General features: G+C 38.2%; 1 protein-coding gene across 1 annotated transcript in view; it reads right to left on the minus strand.

Moving 5' to 3' along the window:
- Nucleotides 1-1,961: 1,961 nt before the first annotated feature.
- Nucleotides 1,962-19,407, minus strand: part of TRAPPC10 (trafficking protein particle complex 10) — a 28,649-nt gene continuing 11,203 nt past the window's right edge. Inside the window, 14 exon segments of the mRNA XM_031062139.1 lie at nucleotides 1,962-4,012; nucleotides 4,806-5,000; nucleotides 5,406-5,583; nucleotides 6,960-7,130; nucleotides 7,829-7,955; nucleotides 8,312-8,412; nucleotides 9,254-9,483; nucleotides 10,135-10,293; nucleotides 11,526-11,667; nucleotides 14,093-14,286; nucleotides 14,289-14,579; nucleotides 15,650-15,762; nucleotides 16,651-16,791; nucleotides 17,929-18,020. Coding sequence (XP_030917999.1) covers nucleotides 3,774-4,012; nucleotides 4,806-5,000; nucleotides 5,406-5,583; nucleotides 6,960-7,130; nucleotides 7,829-7,955; nucleotides 8,312-8,412; nucleotides 9,254-9,483; nucleotides 10,135-10,293; nucleotides 11,526-11,667; nucleotides 14,093-14,286; nucleotides 14,289-14,579; nucleotides 15,650-15,762; nucleotides 16,651-16,791; nucleotides 17,929-18,020 — 2,373 coding nt within the window. The 3' untranslated portion in view covers nucleotides 1,962-3,773.

Raw genomic sequence — 19,407 nt, forward strand, 5'->3', positions numbered from 1 at the left:
GGCACCGCCGTGTGTGCCCTTCCCCTGCCATGGGCCCGCTGCCCTCAGTCGCTCTGGGCCGTCCCCAGCCCCCGCCACGAACCAGGGGAGCTCTTTTTAGTAAATATATTACGGTATTTATACATTTTAATATAAATGCCTTGGAGTGACTGTGAAAGCTGGGCCTGTTTATTCTGGAGAAGAGAGGGCGGAGAGAGCTCATCAATCCGTATCAGTGTACCCAAGGTGGGTGTCAGAGGATGGTGCCAGGCTCTTTTCAGTGGTGGCCAGCATCAGAATGAGGAGCAGTGGCTGTAAAATAAAACACAAGCAGTTTCAACTCAACATGGGGAAGAATTTCTTTATGTTGAGGGTGGCAGAGCTCTGGGACAGCTGCCCAGGGAGGGTGTGGAGTCTCCCTTTCTGGAGACATTCCAGGCCCACCTGGATGTGCTCTGTGTCACTGCTCTGGGTGACCCTGCCTTGGCAGGAGTTGGACTGGGTGATCTCCAGAGGTCACTCCAACCCTGACTCTTCTGAGATTCTGAAATTAGAGTGCAACAACACTGAATGCCCGGTGTATATAGGTGTGAGAGGTTTATTTTAAAGTTTTATTGCAGTGGAAGGGATGTTGGCATTCAGTTTGATTCTTTTCAATAAAAGTGTAAAACTATCACGAAGAAAATACATATGGAAAAGAAAGAAAGGGAAGGAATGGGTAAGAGTAGATAGTGGAAACATAACAGCACTCGTGGATCAAGTGATGAACACTCTACTTGAGTATTGTTCACTTGACACTCTAGATTTGAGTGTTGGCATTTCGATGTCCCTTGGTCAGAGAGATGGTCACAGTCTTGATCCTTTGGGGATGGGGGCCCACAAAACAAAGTTCCTTGGGTTATGTACAGTCAGATTAGCATTGCAACACCCAGATCCCTCCCCAGGAAGGGAATTCTTCATTTCTGACACAAGATTGGGGCACGCAGCACCAGCTGAGGGAGAGTTCCAGAAGGTGTCACAGGCTGCTTTGGGATCCTTGGTGGTCTCAATCCCCCTCTCTTGGTCTTGCCTGCTCCATGACTCCACTTCTGCACCCACACTGGGGCTTGTGTGGCCATCATGGACCTGACAGCAAAACTGGCACCAGAAAGATGCTGCTCTACCTTCATATTTCCCATTTGAATGGTTTTTGGTGTTTGAGGCTTAGCAATCCATTAAATCCTTACTGTCTATGCTCCTTCAGCTGGGTCCTTGGATAATCACTCACAGGTGTTAGTGTTGCAAAATGTGGAATATGTCAAAATTAACTTAAGTCAGGATGTTCTTTGATGGTTGATCTTTGTATACTTCCAAGCCTAATCAGCAAGGAAGGAGAATTAATTGGTGGTACAGGGAGCAGTGTCCCTTAGTTATGGATATCCTGGAACTAATGAGCATTAAGGATGCAGTAAATCAAGATATTAATGTATGTCTTATGTATATGTTGCTAGCTTGGCAAAAGACTGAGGTCCAGGTATCCCATAACTGATTATATTATTATTTATAATAATAATATTATTATTATAATTATTACAAACAACTCATTATTATAATACTAAAAGTCAGACCTACAGGGCAAAAAGACCCTGCCCAAGTGAAGACTCTTCCCCGGAGGATGCAAAGAAATCAGCTGGGGTTACACAATTTGTGTGGAAATTATTAACCATTCATAATAGAGAGGCTGTACCTGGGAGGTTGCCAACACTGAATTTCTGTGTATAAATAACAGCAGGAAAAGTCTGGAGGGGTGTGCTGGGTTTGTGGAATACTGTGGAGGCTCCAGAGGCTGCAACTCTGAAATAAATAAATAATCAATGTCTCCCTCAAGTGTGTAATTGCACACCAGGTAACAAATCTGATTTTTGCAGACAAAAGCAACTTTGGTTAAAACAGATGAAGCAATCACTCCTCCAGACCAAACAGAACTCACAGCAGCAGAGAAGTTGATTTCTTTTTAAAACATGTATATTTAGAACTGTAACGCTTACAATTTCATTAAACAATCTTAGTACAATGTGTTTAATCTAACAGTATATTACAGAACAATGTGAAAAATGATTTAATAGCAAACCATGAAAATGGAATTAATAATACCTGCAGTGTCAAAGTCACTAACTTGTTACCTTTTCCAGTCAGAGAATCCCAGCAGTCATTCGCACTAAATGATGCTTTGGGTTTTATCCAGAATAAAATGGTATGATTTCCACAGAGAAAGGGCATTCCTTCACAGAAAGAAGATGCATAATAAGAACATTTTCAGCTAGCAGGTCTACTTTATACATCTAATTAGAATTTTTAAATAAAAAATAAAATTAAAGTAAAATGTTTAGACCAGTGCAGGGTGCCTATTCAACTTATTTGTGATTCTTTTTGGAAAGAGGGTTTGTTTTTTATTTCCCCTTTGTAATTTAGCAGAAGAAAAGAAAATAATGAGTTTGTCTAATGAGCAGCTCCTCACTTCAGTTTTGCTGACAAGTGTTTGACATGGGACTGTTTCCTCTGTGGAGTCTGTTGACAACGCACCATTATAGATCTGCAAGTAGAAAAGGTCATTCTCACATTAAATGCACAAGTTTCAATATCAGAAGCAGGACATCAGAAGAAGTTGTAATTTTTCCAGTCACAGGTGAATTTGCAACATTCACAAAAATTACACTTTTTTTTTTTACATTTTTTGTATTTACATTTCAGATATAAATAATGAAATTCTTTAAGTTACATGTTTTAACTTTGCTTCACGATTATTCTACATCTGCAAGCTTTCCTGTATCAAACCAACCTCCTTCTTTCATCATGAATGCACAAGTCTGGCCTCTAATCAGTAATAATTACACTAAGCCTTTATGATGAAAGGTTGACTGTTCAAGTATCACATCATACTGAAATTTTTGCCCCAACTTAACAATTGGGGCAGCAAACCAAGCCACTTGGAAATGGTAATAAAAGAAATTAATCTGGGAACTCAATAAGCCAAATAATTTATTATTAAATTCTATCAATATCTTTCTTTGGTAAGAAATATGCAAGAGGATAACCCAAAGCCCACCCCCCAAAAAAAAAATCATATAATATGTGACATCACAGTGTCTACTCTGTGAAGGAGAAAGCCTCAGAAAATTAAGGAATTTTGTTCAGTTAAGATTGTTTATAGCAGTAGCTCTTCCATGCATCTAAGTATGCAAATGATGGAAGTTTAATATAAAATTGCAATGGCAGGAATTAACAATGATCAAACAAAGAAAATAAAAGCAAACCAGAAAAGCAACTGTTACACCAGTGAATGTGTTGTTGTATGCTCTGTTATGTTTCTGGCACATGTGTGGAAAAGCCTGTAAATTATTACATAAAAATTCAAGATTTGGATAATTACATCATCCAACTCTACATTCTAAAATATGTAGGAAGCATGAAACAAAACTCACAGCTGCCCAACAAAAATAAAGAAGTGGTCCAAAGATTTGGATTTTTTGCTTTTTGTTGCCCTGTGTTGGTTGTTGTGATGCAGGGATGTGACTGCAGGAAGAAAACCCAATAGCTGACACAAAACATACTAAAGTGGCAATATAAACTAGCTGACACAAGCCTCACTGTACATTGAAATTGATACAATTGTCTGCTGCTTCCATGGCCAGTACACGCCGGGTGCCACGGGTCTCCTTGGAGTTAATGTTGCAACGAGGACTGAGCAGGTCATTATCCCATAAAGTGCTTTCAAATCCAGTTCCTAAGGGGTTCCTGGTGTCCACTCCGAGCTGTCACGTGACGTTGACCTCCAGAACGTGGTCGTCCTTGCTGGGAATGACCAGGATTTGCATCCCTGTGCTGCTGTTGAAGACCTGGCCCGGGGAGAAGGGCTGGAGCCGGGGCATGGGCAGACCCTTGTGCTCCCCGCTGGCTGTGGAATGCAGGCTCCCCCTGCTCCTGATGCTGCTGCTGTCAGCGTGCTCATCCACATTCTTGTCCACAGACAGGTTATCGTTTTCAATCCAGCTATCTGTTTGAAAACAAAATGAAAAAACAGAGTTTTATTCTACCAATTAAGTCTAAAAGGTCATTTCAGAGCTCTGACAGTCAGCTCAACACATGTTCAGAGTTACTGATCATCTCTGCTGAGGTAACAGTCTGTGCACACTTTTGGCCAGCTCCAGATGTAACAGAGTGAATTATACTGGTTTAGAAGGAAAATTTCAATAGCACGACCTCACACCTGTCACAAGCTAGAAGGATGCACACTGGCTGCTCCACCGACTAAAGCTGTGTTGCTTCTATGAGTGAATTTTCACTGTAGCTCTGGGACTACTCAGTACAGAGAAATACTCTATATGGCTGTGGTATTTTAAACTCTGCATCTAACTGAATGGCCCACATTTTCAGCAGTTTTTTTATTTCACATTCAGTCCCTTGAAAACTGGGGAAAGAATCCCAAAGCTAATGAAGACACACACAATTTAGAGAAAATGGAACTGCAGGATTAGAGGGTTATCAAACAGTTTTCACTTGATTATAAATCCAGTGACAACTGATTTGCATACTAATCTTTAAAGGAAACATAAGAGAACAATGCATTTATTATTCCTCCTCAGAGATTTAGGTGGCAACCCAAATTCAAAGTTCCCATTAGAGCAAGTTTCAATTTAGGACTGTGAGTGAAGGTAACAAAGACACCTGTGAGAACCTGGTCCATACATTGTCAGTCTATTTCTTGCTTTGCCTTTCTCTTTACACAAGAACACAGGAAAAGCAGAGTAAGTGCTCTGTAAGTAGCCATGCGGTCAAAATGGCCTTACCAGCATCAAGCTGCATGGAGTGAGCAGAATGGTGAGGGAGGTATTTAAACAATCTGACATCAGGGAAAGGCAGATGCCCAGCAAACAGTGGCATCACTTCCATGTGCACTTTGTGAGTTGCTCGAGGTGCTACAGGCATAGAAATCACTCCAGAGCTTTTTCCACAGACTGCCCAGTTACTACTGTTGTCAACAACTGCAAGAATAAAGAGAAAACACTATGAAGTTCTTCTGTGAAAAATGGAGAACCCTCAGGACAGTTTTAGAGCACTTTGAAAATTTGCATTTTAGCAACATCTAAAAGCCCACCAGCTTTTATGTGTGAAGAGCTGTGCAAGGTAAGAAAACAGCCTTACACAGAAGGGATCACAGTTGGGCCTCAAGCATGTATCCATCCAGTCTGAAGAACATTTCTACTCCACTGGAAGGCAGATTAATGAGGGGAAAATAAAATATTCCCAGTCTTGCAAAATGAAAACTGATTTACTAAGCAGCAGTACCCACAATAAAGGAATTTATGCCACAGCAAGTCTGGCAAATGTTATTGTCAAGAAAAAATTAGGGGGAAATTTATTAAAAAGCTTAAGAAAAATAGTCTTACCTTCATACATAAGTTTTGTTGTGCAATATCCATCTGATTCTGTTAATGCTTCATCTCTGTCAACCTCAGAGAGCTCAACAAGCCGGGTGATGGACACCTCTAAGGAGCAGAGTGAGCCTGTTTTACAGTACTCTGCATCCAAGGGTGGGAAGATTTCAGTTTTCACATGGTACAATGTCTGTCAGGAAGAAAACAGTGCTGTTATCAAGGAGAAAGAGGTGTTTTATTTGTGTTTAAATTGAACTGGACAATGGGTACAGCACCAACTTTACACAGAACAGACACATCCTGTTAAATCTGAATGCAAGAATCACTTATAAGTAATGTCCACTTCATTGTCTTGCTCAGTTTGATAAAATCATAGAACATGGAATCCTGGAATGCTGTGCAACAGTAGGGACCTTAAAGATCGTCTGGTTCCAACCCACCTGCCATGGGCAAGGACACCTCCCACTAGAACAAATCAAATTTGATTCAATCTATTTTTGATAGCAGCAGTGAAAATATATTTTTTTCCTTCACTTCTGTACTTTAACACAGCCTTTCAATGCTCCTAAACAGACACCAATCTTATTATTTAAACAATTTTTATCAGTTTCTTAGCCCCTCCCTTTACAGACACATCACTCAGATTCTGAGTAATACAGAACTACTTAATCCCTCTTCCTGTCATAGTCCCTGGAATAACAGCGCCCACATCAAAGAACTGATTTTTAATTCCTACAAAATCAAATTTCTACCAGAAAACCCCCACTGTTTCACACAGGTAGTTGTCTCTAAAAACTCCAGAAAGATGCTGATAGAGGTGCCAAAAATGCTTGTTACGTGGCAGTAGGCAAACAAACACCTGAAATGTTGTTCAATGCCAGTTTGCAACAAGCAGGTAGAAAACACTGAAAACAGAGAAAAGGATTTAAACAATGAGAGTCTTCTCATGATGCTGCTTTTTACCCAAGCATCACAAAGGGGAACACTGAGTTTAGAGATGAGATTAAATAATGTTGATAAAACTTCCTATTAAAGGAATTCTACCTAGCCTATGAGCTTCCTAGCTGAACAAAGGAATAAAAAGTTTGTCCATAAAGAGGAAGAAGAATATTTCAGATAATGGCCTAGAAAACCCTAAATATTTCATTAGAGGAGCTAATCTCAAGCACTGCAAAAAACTACTCAGATGCTTTCAGTAGCAAAGATATTTTGGAAATTACAATTTGCTTTGGAGAGCACAATCTTAAGCCAGCAGGGAAAAAGCTCAGTAAGCTGCTGACAATCTCCATGGCACCAACCCAGGAAGGTGAAAACAGTAAAAAATAGAACACAATTAAGCACAAGTGTTACAGCTCTGACCACATTTCTGTGGCAAGGATATGATTCCACTACATCACATCAGGCTGCAGCTCTGTCACTCACAAACTGACTTTCCAATGATTCTAAGTAGGTTATCAATGATATAAACAGAATTTTTCTAATATATTTCTTGAGTTTTCATTTTCACTTCTTAGGAAACCATACTCAGTTAAGATATGCTACCCTATAACTTAGGGGAGTACTTACAAAAAAATTTTCCACTTGGAATTCGTAAGTGAACGGCTTCAAGATAAGAGACTGTTCTTCAGAGGTAGCTGGACAAAAGCTGACTGAAAACAGGCACTGCAAGGAGAGAGGAAGCTCTTTTGTCCACTTCAATTCCCATACAAAGAATATTGATTGCTTACTGTACATGACCTGAAAGAGAATGTTTAGAGTGTTAGCTGCTTCCTTCCTCTGAGAAAGGAGAGGAAATGCACACATGAATATGTTTGTCTGTTCTGACATTGGTGCAGTTTACAGAAACAAACTCAATAAATCATTAGGGAAATACGGAACAAAATTACTAACAGTGAATCTTTTTCACAATGCACATCTTTTTAAGTGAAAGGATCCATTTCACTGTCAGAATCAAATGTTTCAGGAGGAAACACTTCAAATTCAGTGAAGTTCAATTTCATATTTTAAAATATTTTAATCAAGAGTCAAATTTAATAAAATTATTAATGTGTTCTTACATACTTTTTCTAGGCACTAAGAATTAATAATTTAATATGTTCAGACAAGGCTGAAAAAAACTTCAAGGTTGCCCAGGGAATTTGTGGATACCCAATCCCTGAAAGTGTTCAAGGCCAGGTTGGATGGGGCTCTGAGCATCCTGTTCTAGTGGAAGGTGTCCCTGCCCAGGGCAGGGGATTGAAACTTGCTCATCTTCAAATCCCCTTCCAACTGAAACCATTCCATAATTCTGTGGTAAGAAACTGCTCTGCAACTGAACTGGTTTACAGCTGTATTTAGTTGGAAAACTGTCTCAGCCTGATTTTTTTTCCTAAAACCCGATGACAAACTGCAACCATAAGATGAATAAATTGAATAAACCTGCAAGTGAATCTTACCTGTTGAGATGCAGGGTTGAGAGGTACCAGCTGCAAATCTGTACACTCAGCAGAATTTTTTAGGCTGTAGTCTGAAAGCTGGAAACAGAGTTCTGACAAATTCTGTACACAGACTTGCACATATTTCCTGAAAAATGCAACACAGAGTTTTTTCAATAAAAACTGAGGAGTTACATTGGAAGAGTCCATGTCCATAAAACAAGGCTGTAAAACATCCTCTTTCATAGTAAACAAAACCAAAGAACTACACACAAACAGGATAACTGGGTTCATCCTGTGGTTTTATTTCCAAAACCACAAATTTGTTTTATTGTCATGAAAGAACGTGAAAGGAAATGCACAAGCTTCCAGGGGGAAGACAGTTAAAGCCCAACTTATATATATTTAAAAAAAAAAACTGCTATAAATAAGACTTATGAAACCTCATACAGCTCTATACTTTGTAATAAGAAAGAAACAATAAATAAATAATGAGTACATTACCGTTTGCCAGCTGACAACAAGGAATGCTTGGCATTGAAGGGTATGCAGAATGTTAATGCAATAATAGTGGAGTAAATCGACCAAGGACAATCAATGGTCACCTACAGGAAAAAATGGAACACAGTTCTTATTTGCAATGGTCTTTGGCACAATGATTTTGCTTTTCTTTTCCTTTTTGAGTTAAACTTTTCTCATTAAGTGTCTATATCTAATGCATACAGGAGGGGAAGAAATGAACATTTTTTAAAAATCAGTATGTAAAATCTAATCTGAAAAAAGAACAGGTTTTTGTTTGCCTGTGAGTGGGATATGAAATCCCAAAGCAGCTTTTCCTCTAGGAACAGACATACCCAGTTCTAAAACTATAAAAAAAGGAAGGGGAATAAAAGAAAAAAAAAGGACACCAATGGCATCTCTGATACGTTTATCCCTGGTAAAGGTCAGTATCAAATAAACTGCTGTAAGATCTATTATTTTAATGTCTTTATAATAATTCAATATATTAAATACAAGCTCATAATATTTTAAAAAATGCATTTAATGTATATTTGTTTTAATTTGAAGCAGCACACTTGACTTCATCTATCCCATGAATCAGAAGCTGGAATTAAAAGACCTCCATGCTACCTTTTACAAAGACACAGTTTATGTCTTTATAAACTGTGTTAAAACTTCATAAAACTTCATAAATTGTGTTAAAACACTAAAAGTTAGATTACTAGCCAAGGGAACAGTTGATAATTTATTAATAACAGTGTATATTTCTGCTTATATTTACAATTTCTTAACATTTTAATATTCAGTATGATTTTTGCATATATGCTTTTTGAAGGAAAATAAGTTCCAAACAAGCAAGTTCCCCTCACCACCATTCTATTTTGTGAAGTGTTTACCCCTGCAATCAAATACATTTCATAATAAAAAAGTTAAACTGCATCTTACTTTTTGATCAACAGTAGCCATGCAGTTGTCCTGTTTCTGCTTCTCTTTGTTTTTTCTGTGATTTTCTTTATTTGTAGTATTTTCCTTCTCCACTGCAGATTCTGTGGCTGATGGCAAATACATGACTTCTAGTTCAAATTCAATCACATGGTAAGCAGGGGCCACTGGCAAGCTGATGCTTGTGATCTTCTCAGAAGACTGAATCCTTAATGATGACTCTGAGATCTTTTCTATAGATGTGCAAAATGGGACAAAAAGAAAATAATAGAAAAATATGGTGGTGCCATAACCACTTCTCAGAAATGTTTGCAAAAACAGCAATGAGAAACCATGTTAAAAAACTCCACAGTAACCTCTTCAAATCAGCTATAATCTGGCACATGTTAAATATTTAACTTCCCAGGAGTAATGCTCTATCCTTCTTTAACTGCAGGAAGTTAACCACCACATTCCAGGTAATAAAAGACTCATAATGTTCAGGAAAGAACTGAGAGGGCAATTTAACAACAAACTTCAAACCAGCTAAAGAGCAACTTTAGCCCATCATATAACACTTAGTCAAGTTTTTACAAACTGAAAGCACCTTGTTAAGCCCCATAATCTCACTTCAAGCAACCTTGGACACATATGTAGCAGTTTCACATGCCTTCTGGATTTCATCAATGGAAGTAAAATTGTCCAGTTGTGTTTGTCAAAGTTCATACTACTACTTTGAGGGGGAAAATTTGAGACTGAAGTACTCAGTTGTAAATCCCTAAAATTGTTCTTAATAATGACTATTGACAAGCAGTATCAGTGTTCTTAATGCTGTAAGTATTAAGCTTCAGGATGACTGAACTTGTGAGCCTTTTAAAGATGATTCTTTCCAGTTCCTGGCTTACCCCTGGTGTTGGAGTAGATGACAGCCTTGCTCTCGGGGTGGTACAGGATGGGCATGGCATCGGCGTTGCTCAGCTGCAGAGTGTCCCCGCTCTTCATGCTGTAGTGACCAGTGGTCACTGTGAACTTCACCTTCTGGGGAATGCCAGCCAAAAGGCTCTCTGGAGGACAGAGCAGGAATTGTTAACAGATTCCAGCACGTGGTGACAATGCACTAAGCCTTGTTAGCAGACAGTTGGTCACACAGTTGGGTAACTTACAAGTGTGGGGTTTTGGTGTTATGGGACACATTAAACCCAGCTCAGATACAACTTGTGGGGAAACCACATTTCAACCTGAGAGCCCAAACCCACTTGAATAAGTTAGATGAGCTGTCTCTCTAGCACAGATTTCAGTGAAATACAATAACCCAAACGAATTTGCTAAGCTTTTAAAGTTCTCCAGGTTGCAGACAGTTCTGTATTTTCACACCTGTGATTCCAGTCACACCCACGTGCTGTATTTACATGATCAGCACAACAGGAATGTCAGTGTGCACACAGAATCACAGCTATCAGTTTCCCTAATTTGATATATGCCCAATATGCCTGTCTTTCCTTAGCACACATTGCAACCTGGAAAGCCAGCACAAAATTCATATTAATTCCTCAGCTGCCACACTCAATAGACTGAAAACAAATCACTATTATCTTCCATTTATACACTCTAATAAACACTACAACAACTAGTGTTCCACTGTTCCTGAAACCAATGGATGCACTCAGTATTCATTTTTAATAAGTTTATATCCTCTCTAGTAGAGAATCCCATTTCTTACTTATTTCTTGTAAATATCAAAGGGACTCTAGCATTAAGTTTGGAGGAATTTCTTCACAGAAAGGGAGAATACACATTGGAATGGGCTGCCCAGGGAGGTGGTCACTGTCCCAGGAGGTGTTTAAAGGGAAGACTGGATGTGGCACTCAGTGCCATGGTCTGGGTGACAAGGTGGTGTTTGGCCATAGGCTGGACTCATCCCAGAGGTCTTTTCCAGCCTAACTGATCCTGTGATCACAACCAGAAAGGAGCTTGGTAAATTACAAATGTAAATATTCACTTCTAGTCAGTGCAGCAGCTCAAATCCCACCTGATATTTCAGTGCCAATGCATGTTCAAATCAAGGTTCAAAAGTGACACTATGTGTCCAGAGCCAAGCACTGGAATCAGTTGTTCTAAACCAGCCATCACTGGCAGAACATGATGATGGATAATTTAAAAAGCAAGGTTGGATTTTAAACTCACAAGGCAGAGTAAGGCAAACTGAGTAATACTGAAGCCATGAAACACTTTCTTTAGTCCCACAGGAGCACAACAGGAATCATCAAAGCAGCTTCAGCACAGCCACTGCACCTACCAGTCATGGGCTCCACTTTGAGCTGGGGCTCCTGGGAGTACACATCGTACTGCACGATGGGGTAGATGTGAAGAAGGACAAACTGCACCTTTCCCACTGAAGTGCACAGCTGCCTGAGCGTGTATGTCCCAGGTTCTTTGGCCTTGAAAGAAAAACATTTGAATTTTTTTTTTAAGTATAAGAAAATACTTCTAGAACAAGCCCTCTGCTAAAGAACAGCAAGTTTCCATCTCATTTTTATCATGTACTTTGGGTTAGTAAGTTAAAATTGCAGATTTCAGAAAACTCAGTTTTCTGAGTAAATGACAAGCTTTACACAAAGGAGCACCTTTTGCCCTACTAAGACAGAAGCTCCAGAATGCTGTCTGATTCAAGAGAAAACATCATAATTAACCAGTACTAATAATCAGGATAACTAATATAGTAGCTATGCTGTCAATTTGTTACTTTGGGGTGTGTTTTGCCTTGTTTGTTGGTTGGTTCCCCCCCAAAGTGCAACATAAATGAAAAAACACTATTAAGTACCTAAACAACACCTGTGCTTATTTGGCTAATTCATAAAAACAATTATAAAATCCCACAGCATTTATCTAAGGCACAGCTTTCAGCTCCAGCTATTGATTTCACACACTCCCCACCATACACCCTGAGTCAATGTTTACAAGAAAGTAACACATACATATTTAATTTCCAACTCTTCCCATACCCTGAGTAATGGGATTCTGGATGTTTCTTGATAAGATTAAAAACAAAAGCAAATCTGTATCACCTTCTAGTATATTTATTCTTAATTCTATTTTCTCTTAGGGACTGCTAGGGAATGGGAAATGTTTTCTGTTTTTCATGTGCCACTTTCCAAGTGTAATACATAAATAACAATGCTGGGTAGAATTAAATAAGTCTACAAGTTATGGAGAAAAGCTGTACCAACTCAACAGTGAAACCTCATGCAGTTATTTACATGGCAAATCCAGACTGAAATTCAGTATTATGCATTCTGACATTAAAGTCACTACATTTTAGCCCTAAAAAACCAGAAAAGCATGAGTAAAATAATACAAAATATACACATAGTTTAAATCTTAGCATGGGAGGGGAATATTGGTATAAAGAATTTAGACAATGCTTTCTCATCTCTTTTAAGGCTTGGAAAAAATTGGAAGATTGCTGTCAGCATAAATAATGTTAATCATCAGTGTAAGGTCTACAGAAACAATCAAACTCCCTCTGGATCATAGAAGCACAGTCATTCCTCTTCCTGCAGAAGTGGTGCAATTAAGCATTACTTTAAGAAAATTCAGAAAACAAGTTGGCAGCAGTTTCTATCCCCTGGCCAGCTGTGTAATCCAGCAGAAGTGACACAGTGCATTACTACAATGATAATGGATTTTTAGTAAATATTTTGTAAATACTGCATCTCAAATCTAGAGAAGCTTTCATTGTTTTATCTAATAATACACTGTTAAAATTATAACATGCTCAGATTTTCCCTTTAAGGACAGGTAAATCATGCCTTAAACAACTATATTGTGGTATTCACACTGAGCAGTCTTCCCAAGCAAAGTTCTTTTCTTGAAAGGAAGGTTGGGAAAATAGCAAAGTTATAAAAGTAAGGCTGTCCATCCTCCAGTGGCCACCAGATTGACAGCAGAACCAGACAAATCCAAAGCAGAGCTCTATCTAGCTTTTCATCCATCTCTTCTCCTGGTGTTCCCAATTGCATCCTGATCCCACTAACCCCAAATGCCAGCTCAGTGCAGTCCCTAACAGCTCTCTTCATCTGAAATCCACTTTTACATACATGTGAACTCATTTAACAGAATATGGCATTTCCACCAAGGCCTCTGGTCCAAATCCCATTAACCTGTCCCAATCCTTTGAAAGGCTAAGAAACCTCAGAAATTAGTTCAGTAGGCAGTTCAAAAGACAGCATTGCCATTCCACAGATGATAACTAGTAACTAATAAGTTAGTTAACTTAGATGATGACTAATGAGGACAATTTTAATTCTAACATCTTCTAAATTCAAATACTTGTAGCTGATCTCAACTTCTTGCAGATAGGTTTACCACATCCCCCAAGAGAAAAATTATTCTACCACCCTCTGCAGAGGAGAAAAGGCTGTCAACCAAATTTAACCACACAATCACTTACTGAATGTCTGGAAAAAGAATTCACATCAAAGCTTTTAGATGTTATTCTGAATAACCTCAACAGCACAGGCAGACTTCATGAGCAGTACATAATACTGTATATGAATTTATCAGTTCAATTTTTGGCAGCAATAGTCAAGATGTTTAAAATAGGTTTAGGAAGGCTGACTCAAATGATTTCAAGTAGAAGAGTCATCTGTATGTTTTAGCATAAACACAACAGCATCCTTTCAAGCGAAATGATGGTGGAGAGCAACAAAAAGCTGAAAGGGGAATGGATGATCCAAGTGTAACAGGAAGCAATACTTGTATATACAATAACAGGCACCACTCCCCAGCACAACACTCTTCCTCAGCCAGCACTTCTAGTTTGTCTATCATGAGTGCTACAATCACCCAGCTACAAAAACATACCTGAATATTGAAGGTTATTTTATTGTCCCCTGGTTCCAGAGTCAAGTTGTTGCACTTCAGAACATGAGCCCCATCCTCCAAAGTGAGCCCTGAGGGCACATCCAGGGAGCTGCTGCTCTCCTGGCGCCGCAGCAGCATGTGCGCGTTCTTGCAGATGATTCCTGGGGATTAATCCTTTTCCTGTTTTAATGGTGTGGCAGGCTGTTACTGGACAAAGGCAAGCCTGTAATTTCACTTGGGAAGCTGATGACACCGTTGGAAGTTTTGTGCTTGGTGAGCCACTCGGCTGTTTTCCTGTAGCTGTTCTTCTCGATGCTGAAGTGAACGTGGATGGCGACCTGGTCCACCTGGACAGGGATGGGCATTTGGCTCAGCAAAGTCAACTCGATGGACAACTTTCCACCCACGTGGACAACAGCATTTGGAGGGTCAAAATGCAGAGTTTTCAGCTGGGCAAAGGAGTGCATAGGCAATATAACCTTTTGACCTGCAAAGATAAAACCAGGGATTTTATTATTCTCCAGTGCTGCTGGAGATGAGCAAAATTTTTCTCTTAAAAATTTAGTCCCTAGAATTAAATGGATCAACAACTTTTCAACAATGAATTATTTCTCAACAAATCACTGCCTTCCAATTTTTTATCTTGCAAGAGAGTGAAAAGAAGCTGAGATTTGTTTTACTTAGACTACAATTTCCATTTCCAGGCTATTAAAAACAACTGAATTAAGAGAGATTGTCCAAGCAGAAGTTGAACATTTCACTACTACAGAACACAGTAGCATTAAGTGACCAGAGCTTGCACACGTTTAAGAAACTAATAATCAGGCTGGTGCCTTGAGCCAGCAGCTCTGCTGTGCAAGGGCTTTTCATTCTCCTTTCTACATTCCAAAAACAACCCTACAGCAGTACCTAAAATTAATTAAGAATCAAGTCTAAAGTAACGTATTACTTATGGTACATCAAATCATTAAGAAAAAAAATTCTGCATATTTCTTCATATAAAATAATTCTGCATATAAAATAAGCAGTGTTCAGATCTATAGGAAGTATTCCATATGAATTTGAATTATGATTAAGATCTGATAAGAAGATATTACTGAAGTAGCATGAAGAAGAGAGAGGAAACAGGATGGACAAAATAATAAACTGCAAGTGGATGGGCACAGATCTAACATCAAAATTCAGGATGTAACATCACAGAACTGCCACTTGCATGCCAGCACTGAGAGACAAAGATAGGTTAGGAATTGAAAAAACTCAACACACAATAAATTATGGGCTGTTAAAGCAGAGAAACATAACTGAAGGAAAACAAAGACTTTGCAGTATTCAGAATGAAAATGTTAATTACCCTTTCCATCTTTCACTATTCTTATTTAGTGTAAATTTATAAATGCTTTAAACATTTATAAATCACAAGTTCAAAAATTACAAGTTAAGAAACACAAGTTCAGAAATGATACACAAAATAATTAAGCCAATCAGAAAAAGCCTCCCCATCTACCTTGAGGGAACAACCAGATTGGAGTAGCTGAAGTTTTCAAGAGCCAGACTCACCTTGGTTCTCTGCTTGCTGATTGGTAAAATCAAGTATTTCTTGGCAAAATCTTTTGCGTTCCTCTTCTGTTAAGTGATTATCACCAGCTAAAAGGCTGCTTGTTTGGAGATAACTGATGAAGTTAAGGAAACAGGAGATAGAAACCCACAACAATTACAAATTTGACTGAAAACAAGACATTCAAGTACTGCTTTTCTGAGCTTTAAAGACAAGACCTGCTGTTATCATCTCTGCACTTTTCCATTAGAAATGAAAAAATGGAAGATTTACCATCATCTGAGAGTATTGTAGAATCTCAATATTTCTGTAGCAGGCCTACTAAAAATATAATCCATAATTAACCAGCGCAATCTTGCCTCATCTAAAAAGATTCATGAGCATAGAAAATTCATTATTAGACAATAATCCATGCAGTGTGCAAGTTAAAGACACAGTGTCTTGCATCACACTGGCCAACATTTAGAATTATCTCGAGTATTCTATTTTATTCCAATTTATCTGTCTGAGAACCTGCCAGCTGTTACAGCACCACTTACCATAACTAAGTCACAAGACATTCTTTAAAATTTTAAGTGCTGGAAATATAAATGATCACTTGAATATTTAGCTAAGAATGCAATATTACTGGCTCAGATTTTTTATCAGCACTTGCAATGAAGCAGAAAAATTTAAGTGTTTAAAAGTGATGTGAGAATATTTTGTAAATACTGCAGCTCAAATCTAGAAAAGCTTTCATTGTTTTATTTAATAATAAATTTGCAAAGGAGGCTGACATGTATAAAGTGTCTTGTTCTAAAAGCACACACACCAACAAAAAATCAGCACAACAGAACAACCCCCAAAATACACTCTATGGTATCAAATAACTCAGGTGACTCAGCTCAGACTCAGAATGTCTGGCAGTCTTTACTGTTAAATAAAAGTTAGAGATATGTCAGAAAAATAATCCCAAGCATCATTTTTCCTGTCTTCATTGTTCTGGCTCTGCCTTAGAGGATACTTTTCTATCTGCCCAAGCTGCTTCTGACACTCAGCCAGCTGCTTCCTCGTGTGTGTGACCAGCAGAGCCCAGCCCTCAGCAAGGTAGGTTTTCAGTGCTCCTTGAAGATACACCTCTGCCTTCTGGGGACCCTTCTTCCTCCTTGGAAAATGAAAAATGAGCACAGAGCAATGTAAGAACCTTTGCAGCCAGGAAAACTCTCTGCATCCTTTCTCAAAGTGCTGATGGGGGAGGAACACTGCAAGTAAATGCAGGACAAACTGCAGTGAACCGTTATGATCTTGAATTTTCTGGTAACAGATCAACATATGGACCTTCCTTATTGCCATTCACTTCAGCAAGTAGAACTGCAATTAATGTCATTTATTCCATATGCATATCTATCCCAAGTCAGAGCAAATGAGGTGAAGGAACCTCCCACAAATGAAACAAAAGCCACCCAAAGCTTCTGACAGTTAACTAAAAATTTACTTTCTCAAAAATTTTAAAGCAGAAGAATACTACAATGAAAATTTTATTACCACACAGCAGTTCCATGGCAGTCTTTAAACCTAACAATACGCCCTCTGGTGAAAATTTAAGTTAATTTGGGAGAATCTGCTGCAATGTGGAGATCAGACTGCTTAAGTGAATATTGGTGGGAAGAATGCCCCAACATATTGTCCAAAAAAACCCACTTATGACTCCCAAATTCTTCTAAATAAGAAAAAAAAAAAGACATTGAAAAATGCAGGAGGTTTTCTCGGTGGATTTGAACAGCAGGGATAAAAACAAACAAACAAACAAACAGAAAATGGAAATCAGGAATCAAATCACTCTTTCACAGGAGGGGAAACAATCACTTTGCAATGATAACCTCAAACATGAAATGGATTACTCTCCAAAGACATGTTTCCCGGCTTTTTTTAGATAGATGCAGCTCATATATGTAGTTAAGGTAACAACTGCATTTACTATAGCCTGCTTCCTAAGGAGGTCTCTAACTTGTTTCAAAGTTTACAGTTATCTTTCCCAGCTTTTCTCCCCAGAAGAAGAAAGGATCAAGCTACAGAACAGATATAGGTAAGAGTACAAAATCATGAGATGAGAATTAAGGTTTGATAAAAGAGATTGCTAGTTTTCTTTTTTTCCCCCCCTGAAATACAGCATGAAATAGGGTTTGTTTACATTTAAAAAATACTTTTAAAATTCCTGTTTAATTATAGTATATCTTCCTCATGGATAATTCTCAATCTTTTCAAAGGCAATGCATTTAGGACATTTTAAAGAGTCATTTACATATAAAACTCTGCCAAGTCCTTTCCCACAAGCTTAGCTGAGCGAATTCTTCCAATATTTGTGTACATTTCAATGGTGGCATGGGACAGATCCTGTATAAAAGAAAATAAACCATTATGAGCTTTATGTATTTTTGGCAGCTGTATGGTTATTTCACACAAACTCATAGCCAGAGACTAAGTTACTGCAACAAAATGCCCAGAATGAGTCACATTTGCCCTGAGCACAAAATACACAGAAGTTTGTAACAGGTTACCTTCACTGCTCCTGCAGCTGGTCATATGCCACATCTGTGAATGCTAACTTACAGTCAGAATAATTATTTTCACAAGAGGAATGCCTTAAAGGAATTTTGTTTGCCTTCCCAAATTGAAGTTTATCCCTCATCTTTAGGCTTTAATCTCCAATGCAGCCACAGTGTCCAGGTGTCACCTTCCTCCCCTTGCCCAAAGCTTTAATAACAGCAGCAAACCTTTCTCACAAAATTAGCAGTTACAACACACACAGTGTTCAACCATCCAAATTCTTTCAGAAGTCCATAATAAACTCGGGCCAGATATGTAAAAATATAAAAAATACATCACATTTGACAGGATAAAGGGAAATTGCTTCAAACTGAGAAGATTTTTTTTTAAAATGCAAATAAATTATCTTAGGTGTGTCAGTAAGTTTTAACTAATTCTTGTCCACTGAATACAGGACAAGATTAAATATGGGTATACATAAAATGTATATATTTACATGACAGCTACAAAGAAATCCATCTTTTAGAGTCTATCTGATAGCTGAATTTCCATGGCATTAAAGTGCAGTCATTAATACAAAGAGAAATGGCAATTCCTCTGGCAAACACTACAGATCCCACTTAGTTTCTTAAATTTATGAAATTACTGCTGAGCTTAGCAGAGATATTCAGGTGCAAGTTGGAACTGAATAGGTAAGAGAAGCTGGCAACTCTCAAGATTTTAATTCTGATCCAGCCACACAACTAGTCCTATAAATAAATGATGAATAAAAGTGAAACCTAGTATCTTCAGACAAAATGTTTTGAGATTTTTTCTTTTGATAAAACCTTGTAAAATTGAGTATCACATAGTTTTCATGTTTCAGAAAAAGTATTCCATTTTCCTTCAAGTTTTCTCCAGAAAACGTTATTGGCCATATGCAAATATGAGATATTTTAAAGGAAAATTATTTAAGGAAAAAAAAACCAAGTAAAACAAAAAAAACTGAAATCATTACAATGGCTCCTCAGTTGGGGAGCTGTCAGAAAATAAAGATGCACAATATTAAAATCCTCATTGTGCATCAATCTATGCCAGGTACAACCCTATTATCCACTGATGTCCCACAGTTTATATATATATATATATTTTTAAAAAGTCAACAGTATAACTTTAATCATGTAATACTCATTGCAAAATGCAAGCCCAGACCATTTAAACGGAAGCTGAATTCACACATCAATATTCTTCTGGG

Source organism: Geospiza fortis, unplaced genomic scaffold (assembly GCF_000277835.1).
Source record: "Geospiza fortis unplaced genomic scaffold, GeoFor_1.0 scaffold17, whole genome shotgun sequence".
Taxonomy (NCBI): Eukaryota; Metazoa; Chordata; class Aves; order Passeriformes; family Thraupidae; genus Geospiza; species Geospiza fortis.